The sequence below is a fragment of the Malania oleifera genome, chromosome 8, assembly GCF_029873635.1.
Source record: "Malania oleifera isolate guangnan ecotype guangnan chromosome 8, ASM2987363v1, whole genome shotgun sequence".
NCBI lineage: Eukaryota > Viridiplantae > Streptophyta > Magnoliopsida > Santalales > Ximeniaceae > Malania > Malania oleifera.
In genome coordinates, this window is record NC_080424.1 from 108,437,293 (window position 1) to 108,448,304 (window position 11,012).

General features: G+C 33.1%; 1 protein-coding gene across 1 annotated transcript; it reads right to left on the minus strand.

The window, feature by feature from the left end:
* Window positions 1–3,127: 3,127 nt before the first annotated feature.
* LOC131162961 (cinnamoyl-CoA reductase 1-like) lies at window positions 3,128–8,420 on the minus strand. Its single transcript, XM_058119606.1, has 6 exons — window positions 8,116–8,420; window positions 4,899–5,068; window positions 4,526–4,711; window positions 4,204–4,366; window positions 3,715–3,904; window positions 3,128–3,405 (listed from the first exon to the last, which is right to left on the minus strand). Exons 1-6 carry the CDS (start codon window positions 8,246–8,248, stop codon window positions 3,267–3,269), a joined length of 981 nt encoding a protein of 326 aa, XP_057975589.1. The 5' UTR covers window positions 8,249–8,420; the 3' UTR covers window positions 3,128–3,266.
* Window positions 8,421–11,012: the final 2,592 nt, after the last annotated feature.

Below are 11,012 nucleotides of genomic sequence, written 5' to 3' on the forward strand. Positions count from 1 at the left end.
TGTTTCTTTATTCATTTTTTTTAAATACATAGAAAATTCGGAAGTTTAATTCTATTGTGGGTTTCAATAATACCCCTTCACTTTTTAGAAAATGACACCTAAGTTTTTCAAAACTATCACAAAACCCATGAAGTTAAATTTTATAGACAACATAAAACCGTAAATCAACTATTAATTTTACTAAACAAGTTAAACTTAATAAAATGAAAATTTTATTACTCAATTTTAATAAGATAAATTAAAAATAATAATATTAATTTAATAAACTAAGTTAGAAAGTTTGATTAATTAATTACAATACATTTTGAAAATTAAATTTTTAAGTAAATTAAACATCTAACAATTAAGATAGGTTAATACTCATTTTGATCAATACTTTTACCCTTACGATCAAAAATTTTAAGTCAGGTTAATCAGTTGACATTAGCATGAAAATATAATTCAATTATTATTTAAAAATTTAAAATTATGAAAATAAATATATAATACAAATAGTTTAAAAAAAAAACTTAAATAATTAAATCATTACAAAATATTTGCTATATACATTTCATAAAAAATGAATAACTAAATATATATTTAACAAATAAAATAAAATTTTACCAAAATTGATTTGGATCGAACGGTTAAAGGTAGCCACCTCCCAATTGCAAGAAAAGAACCTTCGAGGAAACCCTCCTGGCCTTTGCTTTTTTATTCTTTCTTTTATTTATTTATTTATTGGAAGCTTCTTTGTTCTTATTGGCATCTTCTACCATTTTTATGGTGGGGGGAGAAATTTTATGTGGTCTGAATCACTATTTTTCTAATGATAGTATTAAACCACACACATTTTGACATGTGTAAATAGATATTTTATTTTATTTAAATAATAAAGTTTTTATATATGTATTAATGTACATATATTAAAATAGAAGACTTGCTTTTTGGATTTGTTGAATATCATATTTAATAACATAATAATTTGGATGAAATCAATAAAAATTTAGGTAAATTATCTCAAACAATAATCAACCAGTTAATAAAAATTTGAGTGTTTTTTTAGCATTAATATTTTACACAAAAAAGAACTAACATCCCATTTTATAATTTTTAATTTATAAATAATAAATTTTGAAATTTATTTTAACACCATCTTTGATAAGTTCTTAGATTTAAAAATATTGAACTATGTTTTACTTGTTTCATGACGTGCATAGTCATAAATGTTTATGGAAATTACATCCAATAATCATTTTGCAGTATTATAATTATTAGATATTTTTATGATTTATTAATAATTTTAATTTTTTATATATCTATTTTTTAAAAAATTTTAAAATAATGATATATATTTTTTCACTATCATGATATCAATTGGAGGATATAAAGCAATTGGACTAGATAGACTAGTTAATTTGAGAATTTATTAGATTTTTGAGTCATTTAATTAGTTTTTAACATATTATGTTGACCAATTTTTTTAAATTTAATTTATTATATATGTATTATTTTAAAAATATCATTTTATTATGGCTACAATTATTTTTTTTTACATATACATAACGATTAATTAACGGTCAACTAATGAAATATTCTTTTCACCGTTAAGATTAAAATTTTAAGAAATTTTTTGATAGTTTATGAAAACACGAAAAATAGAGTGTTGTCATTTTTAGAAACTCGGATTTTACCTTTCTATTATCAATACTATACATTATTTTTGAATATTTTGGATCTGGTGTTGACACGTGTCCTTGGGCACGTGGGCTACGCATGAAATTTGGGACAGAGCATGTGGTTTTATGCCCTTCAGCCTGACAAAATCCCTCCACTCTAGCTTTTGGGCTTCCCTCTCTATATGATCCACTCTCTGTTGGCCAATGAAATGATTGTTGAGAAGATTGTGTGCGTGCTTGGTTGCGTTAGGTAAGATTTGATTGGAATGATTTGAATAGGAACTATATGAGATGCCATTTATAGAATAAAATCATTTTAACGCATGAGCGTACCTACCAGAATTATTACATTTTGTTTATATTAAAGTTATTTTAAGGATACCATGTGATTGTTATTTTTTTTTTTTGGATTACGTACCGAATTTTCACGTGTCTGTTTCACAATTCACGTGACTAATTTCGTGCCCCTTAAAGCTGATCCTACAACTTCAAAGGGAGATAAATTTCAGAAATTTAGGGGTAGAAACGAATTCGGAAGGGTTTAAACACTTGATCTCATGAGAGACACTCTTGCAGCCTGCACTACCACCTGAACCACACCTTGAGGTATACAATTTTCAATTTAAAAAAAAAATTAGACTTATAAGAATCGTTGGAAATCCAACTATATGAGACATATTTTATAGAAAAAAAAAATCAAAAGCAAATTGATTCACTTAAAAAATTTTAAGTTGTTAGTTGAACAAAACTATAATTTTTCATATATATATATATATATATATATATATACATATATATATATATATATATATATATATATACATATATATATATATATATACATATGTTCTACCACGTAAAATTTCATGTAAGTTCAAGCATTACTTTTAGGTTAAAATTTTATTTTTATTTAAAAGAATGGAGGTGGTAAACATTTAATTATAGAACTTCTAATCCAGAAGACTCTATCATACTAAAAAGCTTAAGCTATAAATTTAAGTCAAAAATTATTATTTTTTTAAAAAATATGTCTAATAAGTTGATGCTAAGTTTGCGAGCAAGAACTTCAAATCTTAAATTTATATTTGGATAAATTTGAACAAAATTCAATATAATTTCATATTAAATTTTATTAAAATCTATATAAATCTAGATTTACGGCTTTTTCAAACATAGGATTTGTGTTTTCCAAATCACTATAATAGACTTTATATTTAAGTTTGTTAATTGTAATTTAACTTATACAAAATTTCAAAATCATTTACTAAAATTAGCAGATGGCCTATGTGGTAGAATACAGGATGTGTATCAAGTCACAACAATCAAATTGTAACACTTTAGACTTAGGAGACTTGAATGGTGTCCTCATTATCATGTATAACTTTTCATTCGTATAGATATGCAATAACGGGAACTCGATTTTGTCGTTAGTATAAGAGCTAAGGTCAAGGATTCAATTCCGATAAGGGTTTTCATTGGTAGATATTGCTTTTTATTGAATCAAATTCTATGTAGTAGCACAAAACATTCTGGGGTGAAGAGAGTTAGGGAGTTATTGTTGAATTTGAACCAAATTGCCCCTTGACAGAATAAGTTGTGTCAATAAATCTAAACCAAGAGTCCACATTCCTGGTAGCTTTGAATTGAATCAATAAGGGTTTCTTCCAATGGCCTGTACTTCCATCCCAGCTTCTGCAATTTTTCAGAACTCAACCCTCTTACATCTACACCTTCTTCCTCGGTAAAGCTGCCAACACCAAAGCAGATGAAAACAAAACTACCAAAATGACAAGATCAGATCAAGGTAAATTCTAAGTTGTCTTTGGGAACACGAGGTTTGAGCCTTGGATTTTGCATTGTGTTTTGTTCAAAACCAAACTCGAACTCTACACTCTAATCCCAAAGTTATGATTGAGGCATGAGACAGGCTATATGCCATCACAGAAATTCCCAATAGAACAAAAATTTTAATGATAAAAACAGACTAAACGGGTGGACTAATATTGATTATGAGATAGAAAAAACATCTTCATTTAGAATGAAACTAGAAGCTTACCTCTTTGGATAATTGTAATTAGGATAAATACTCCTCAGCTTGTCCACCAAATCCCCCAAATTGGTCATGTGAGCAGTGCATATGTATCTTCCTTCGGCTTCGGGCTTCTCGAACACCAGGAGCAATGCTTCAGCTACGTCACGTACATCAACTATTGGCTTATGCTTGTTTTCTACTGTCTCATGCCCTTCTGTTTGTGCATATCACAAGAAATTCGATTCAAAGATTAAAGGAGTAGCACTCTTAAATCCAATATATTGTGAACATAACATGTCCCTCGGAGAAAAAACCAATGCCAACATAACCTAAATCAGCAAAGTCGCTTCTCAAAAAAATTGCAAACGGAATCTAGCATTGATTCCTGGACATAACTACACGAGCATCTATGGAAGAGTGTTAATATATACCAGAATATCACTACAATAACAAAATCATGTAACGTTGTATACAGATGCCAGCTGAAACGGTGAAGATGGTAGAAGCAGGTACCTTTCAAAAGCTTAACAAGAAACAAGCTACTAGCATTTAGGGAGGGCTGTAGCATCGGCCCGAAGACGAGGGCTGGACAAACTGTCACAACGTCAAGCCCCGTCTTTTTTGCAAACTCCAAGGTCTCAATTTCTGCTTCTGTTTTGGAAAGACAATACCAGTTCTGGTTGGGGGAAAACACAAAACTAGGGAATCAGCTTGAATAGAACCATTCTGCATACCCTACACATTTGAAATCTAAATTTCTTTGGCTGTACTAGAAATAAACAAAGTATATCTTTAGAACAACCATTGATACGTAGTTGAGTTTTCCAATTGTCACCTTTGTGTTTCTGCAATAGTCCTTATCAGACCAACAAGATTCATCCTTCAATTTGCCTTCGGGCCAGCTGGGGTTCATGAAAACAGCAGCTCCAGAGGACACAACTACAACTCGCTTAACTTTTGCTTTGTAACATGCCTTGAGCACATTGAGTGTGCCCTTTACAGCAGGCTCCATCAGCTCCACCTGCACAACAACATTTGGACTGTGAGAGAAAAAAGAAAAGAAAAGAGAAACGCATTCTGTGGGTAACCCATCAAGATACAGTCATGCTATAAATCAAGGGGAGTTGACGTTCATCAAGTAATGCATAAATTTCCATTTAGTGAGGAGAAATTGGGCATTGAACAAGTTTCTGTGTGGGTAGTCTTGCCTCGGGATTTGAAACTGTAGTGGAGGGAACTGGACTGGCTACATGGAACACTCCAAGGCATCCCGTGATGGCAGCACAGAGAGAGTCATAATCCAGCAAATCTGCCTTGAAGAGTTTCAAGTTCTCAGATGCCTTCTCGAGTTTCATCAAATGAGCATACTTTTCATCCTCTGCAATGGCAAACACAGTGGAAAACTTTCATTGCTATTGAAAATCAAAATACACTCACAACTTTATTTGATGGTTAGTCTTTCCCAGCTTTGCTGCAACCATTGACTTACATATTCACATGTCGAACATTCTCATCAGAGTCTTAAATTCTACCTGAAGGAGCTATTTCTCGCAGGTTTTCTCACTTCTGTAGCTCCAAATGCTAATATGATATTGAGGTTTCAAATATTCAGTTAGTTTGGATCAAAGATTTAGAAAAGAAAAATAAGGACAAAACTTATTTTTTATTATATTTTAACTTTATATTAAATACTATTGAAAGTAAAAGTTTATTTTAATATGATTAAAAATATAAAAAATTAAATATTAATGATGAGTAAAATTAAAATTTTATTTATAAATTTAGTATCTTTTTTTCACTCTCTTTATAACTAAATATGAAAACGTAAATTTATAAAACTTCACGGACAGAAGATCTAAATAAACTCTGATCTTATTTCTTGAATCCAATGAAGCTTACAAGCAAAATACTTAAAAAATAAAATCATTAAATCTCCTTATATATAGAATCTGTTAAACTAACTAATAGCTAACTTTCTAAAGAAAAGAAATAATTACAAAGTTCAACTAATCATAACAAACAACTAACTCTTCCAAGTCACATGGCAATAACTATTCACAGTTGTGTATGAATGATTCCTTGCAAGGCTGCTTATAAATTTTAACACTCCCTCTCACGAGCACTGTTCTTGCATTCTGATCTTCCTTCACATAATTAGGATATTCAATCTTAGGAGCAAATATGTTGATCAATCCCAACTTCTTGACTAATCTGATATGACTATCTACACCAAGTGCCTTGGTAAAGACATCTGTCAATTGATTCCTGGAAGCAACATGAAATGTTTTGATAGTACCATCAAGAACTCTATTTCTCACAATATGACAATCTGCCTCTATGTGTTTTGATCTCTCATGAAACACAAGATTCGCAGCAATATCCAAAACTCCTTGGTTGTCACAATACATTAGCACTGACTTATCATGCTTCACTTGAAGATCTTTCAATAGATACAATAACCAAGTTACTTCACAGGTAGTACTTGCCATTGATCTATATTCAGCTTCAGCCAAAGACCTTGATATCATTGACTGCTTCTTTGATCTCCATGAAATTAAAGCATTCCCAAGAAAAACACAATAACCAGTTAATGATCTTCTAGTGTCTGGACATCCTGCCCAATTAGCATCACAATAGGCTTTCAATTGTAAATCTGAATCACTAGGGAAAAATACCCCTTGACCTGATGTTCCCTTGATATATTGCAATATTCTAGTAGCTGCCTGCATGTGTGGATGCCTTGGTTAACCACTACTTGGCATGAAAAACTATCATTCTTGGTCAAGATCGAGCCATGATTCTTGTTCTCACTGCCAAGAAAAAGATAGGTCTTATCAATGGAAAAATTGTTGAACCTGATCCAGAGTCTCCTCTCTATGAAGATTGGCAAAGCTGCAATACGATGGTAATTTCTTGGTTGATTAATTCAATGCACGCAGATGTATATGGCAGTGTGATGTATTGTAAAACTGCTAGAGAGATGTGGCTGGAATTGCAAAATGTTTTTTCTCAAGGCAATGGTCCCAAAATATACAATCTTCATGAGGTTTCTTATGGGATTGAATGAAAATTTTGAAACCATTAGGACTCAAATTCTGATGTATGAGCCTCTTCCTTCAATTAACTAGGTTTATGCATTAGTTCTTCAAGAAGAGTCTCACAAGAATGCTAGACATGGAGGATCGTATACTGCTAAACCTGATACTATGGTAATGTATGCAAACTCAAAGGGAAGCAGTTCTGGTAATTCAGGATGGAACAAAGGAAACAACAAGAAAGAAAAACCTATGTGCACTCATTGTGATATGCTTGGGCATACTATTGATAAGTGCTTCAAGCTACACGGATACCCACCTGGTTGGTTACAAGCCAAAATGGAGATCAAGTGCAAAATCAAGTTTCTTGTCCTCAAGGAACTATGATTGAGAATTCTTCTCAAAGCCAGATTCAATGTCCCATCACCAAGGCTCAATGTGAGCAGTTGTTGGCTTTTCTCAATACAGGATCAACTTCTAGTCACAATCATCATGTTGCTAATGCAAGTATTGGTAATAAATTGTCTGGATTGACCTCTGGATCTGCTGGTGCTCATGGTGCTGCTGCTGTGACAATAAATTCTTCCCAGCCTCAAGCACATAATAACTATCGTGAAACCATGTTAGGTTTTATATCTAATTCTTCCTTCACACCCATTTTGACACACTCTATTTTCTCAGCCAAATCGGTAAACAGAAATTGTTTTGGATCTACTAATTGGGTCATAGACACAGGAGCTACTGACCACATGGTACATTTAATTACTTGTTTCACACATATCACAGCCACTTTGAATGCTCTGATACCATATAAAACTACACGGACAGAAGATCTAAATAAACTCCGATCTTATTTCTTGAATCCAATGAAGCTTACAAGCAAAAGACTTAAAAAAATACAATCATTAAATCTCCTTATATACAGAATCTGTTAAACTAACTAATAATTAACTTCTTAAAGAAAAAAAATAATTACAAAGTTCAACTAATCATAACAAACAACTCTTCCAAGTCACATGACAATAACTGTTCACAGTTGTGTATGAATGATTCCTTACAAGGCTGCTTATCAATTTTAACAAATTTTTTTAATATTTTTCATTTCTTTTCCTAACTTTTTGCCCTAAGAAGTTTGGATTCAATTTGTGTAGATTTATTTTTATGCAATCTCTTTATGGAGACTGTCCCGGACAGACACAGGGACAGAAACAGGGAACATCAAATGAGGTGACCCATTCAAGATGCATGACACTACACAAACAGTATAAATTCAAAAACTGTACAGCCTTGTGGGGATTAAAAAAGAAAAGAATTAAAGCAAAAGGAACTATAAAAATGTGACAGTTATAAATTCATAATAGAACAGCCACAGAAGGAAGACGATGTATACCAGGGTGTCTAACAGTGCCATGGACGACGTAGTCATTGGCGAGAAGAAGGTCGACCACCGCCGACCCCACGAACCCTCCGGCCCCCGTCACCCCCACTACCCCTCTTCCCCTCTTCTTCGTCTCGTTCGCCATCTCTCCCTCTCTCGCTGCCGACAACGGCTGAGTGGGAGTCAAAGTTTGTTAATTTATATTGGGGGCGGAAATGTCTCCACAAAGTCAACAACTTTTATTTTAAAATAATAATAATAATTAAAAAAAAATTGAAAATGAAGTATGTGGTTGAAATGTGCGACCATAGAAAGTCAACGTATTAGGGGGGAACCCCCACGATGCATGTTATTTGCTTAAAGAAATGTTTGGAATAAAGTAAATTTCTCTAATTGATTCTTTGTCTCCATTCAAATATTCATAACTTTTAATGTATGGATTTCATTATATTGCTCTACTAGTAATGTTTTATCAACAATATAATTATATGTAATTATATATGATAAATTGTTTTATTTTAATAATACATAAAGACAAGCATAAGCATTGTTTTTTTTATTTTTAAAAAAGTTTTAAAGTATTTTTTAGTTGACGAGACAGATTCAAATTCCTGATAGGAGGCAAATCCCTAATGAGGCAGAAATGAGGATATGTGTTCCAAGACGAATTTGGGGAAATGGATTAGGCAAGTTCTTCTTCGTGGGAAAACAAAACATATTATGCTACCCTCACTCTAAACTTAAGTTGTTTATTTCGCTAATAGTAATAAGGTTGCATCTACACTATTCTACCATGTCCTAGACTATTTGACTAGGTGAAACTTGATATTCATTTAGGGTAGGTCATTCAATTAGAATCTCAAAGGATTACAATAATTAAATTATCTTATATCACATTTAAATTTTTATTTATGAAAGAAACGTTAGTCAATTAGTAGATATATATAGTAGCATAGGACAGTTTAGGTTCTGTCAACTCTTTTATGTCTTCACCTTCTTTCTAAGTAAAGTTGCCAACACCAAAGCAATAGAGGGTAAGACTACCAAAGGGCCAAAATCATATCAAATAACCTAAGTTCTAGAACTATCTTTGGGTACATGAAGTTCGAGCATTGGATTATGTATTGCATTTTGTTCAATTTAAAACTTGAACTTGATGCTACAATCTCGAAGTTGTAAACAAGGCATAATATGGAGTTGTGTGTTGTCATTATTATCCTTGATCGAACAAAACTTCGCAGAGTAAAAACATAATAATAGGGGTGCTAACATTGAATACCAGAAGTTTATCTCTTGTCTTAGGATAGTTGTAATTAGGATAAACACTCCTCACTTGTCCACTAAATCTACCAAATTGATTATGTGAGTGCTGCAATATGTACATCCCCTCAGCTTCTGGCTTCTTGAATGCCAGGAGCAATGTTTTGTTTTACATTTTTTCAAGCCCTTGTGTATATTCATATATCAAAAGAAAATTGATTTGCTTAAAAGATGAAATAAATAACACTCTTGAAGCAAATAAATTATGGGGTAAAAAACATGTTTAAGGAGAAAAACTTATATCAATATAGCCTCAAGTCAATAAAATTGCATTCTCAAGCAAATTAATGTGATATGGATTCTCTAACACACGCGCCTCTATCAGAGAATGTCAATATACATAAGAATGTCATAATAAATAACAAAATCTAATGATGTTGTATATTGATGTTAGTTGAAATGGTAAAGAATGATATGTATAGGTGTTGGAGTGTCAAGCTCGCTTGAAGAAAAAAAAAAAACAATCTGAGCCATCCATTCTTTAAAGAGATCCAGCGGCTGTGTGTTTTCACTTTTGTTAGTGAAGGGGCATGGATGTAATTTGCTCCTTTTTCTTGTTGTAAATAAAAGAATTAAAACAACAGGGGCGGGGGACTACTTTTAGTTTTGGGGGTAGCTTCAGGTTTCAAAATTTTTTCAGTTTGCAGCTTCAGAAAGGGTAGCCGCGAGAGTCTTCCTTTGCTTCAGCCGTGAGTCTTTCCAACCAAGAGAGCACCTACAGAACCGAGAGCCTTCAGCAGCCGTGCGGGAGAGTGAAGGGCTCACGGGAGAAGGAGCCGGCAGGAGGAGGTGCAGCGTTGGGGATCTCCAGCCTCCAGCAGAGGTTCACGCACTGGTAAGGGAAGGTAAAAACACAGATTTAGTTTCATGGGGAGGGAGAAGGATAGGGAGAAACCTACGGTTCTTCGCAGGTGCAAAGAGAGGCTTTCTTGGGCCGTTTTTGGGCTGATTTCTAGAGGAAATTGGTAAGCCAATAAAGGAATCTGTGTGTATTTGTATTTATTTCCGCCAATTTGATATAGTGTCTCTGGATGTGAGTTTCTGCCGTGGATGTAGGCCAATTTTTGGGCCGAACCACGTAAATGTGTTCTTGTGGATTGTGATTGTGGCATGTTTATGTTTTGCTGAATATTGGATTGGTGAACATATATTTTTCTTGATCAAACTTAGCACACACGCACACATTAAAATAAACAGGTTTTTCGTTTAGGTGTGATTGTGGTTGATGCTTAGGTAAAATCAGATTGTGGTTTGTTTACAATTAATTAAAATCTGAAAATTAGAATTAGCAATCAGCTGAATTACACACAACAAGTGGTATCAGAGCCTGGCTATGTGATGGGAACCGCTAGGTTTGAAATAGAAAAATTCTTTAGGAAAAATGACTTTGGTTTATGGAGGATTAAGATGCATGCCATCTTGGTACAGCAGGGGCTTGAGGAGGCTCTTCTTGGAGAGAAGAAAGGGGCCTCCACTTTACAAGAGGGGAAACCAAGTTTTCCCTCCACCGATAAAGTGAAGCCCAAAATCCTGCAAAAGGCACATCGTGCCATTATCTTGTCCTTAGGATACAAAGTGCTTAGGGAAGT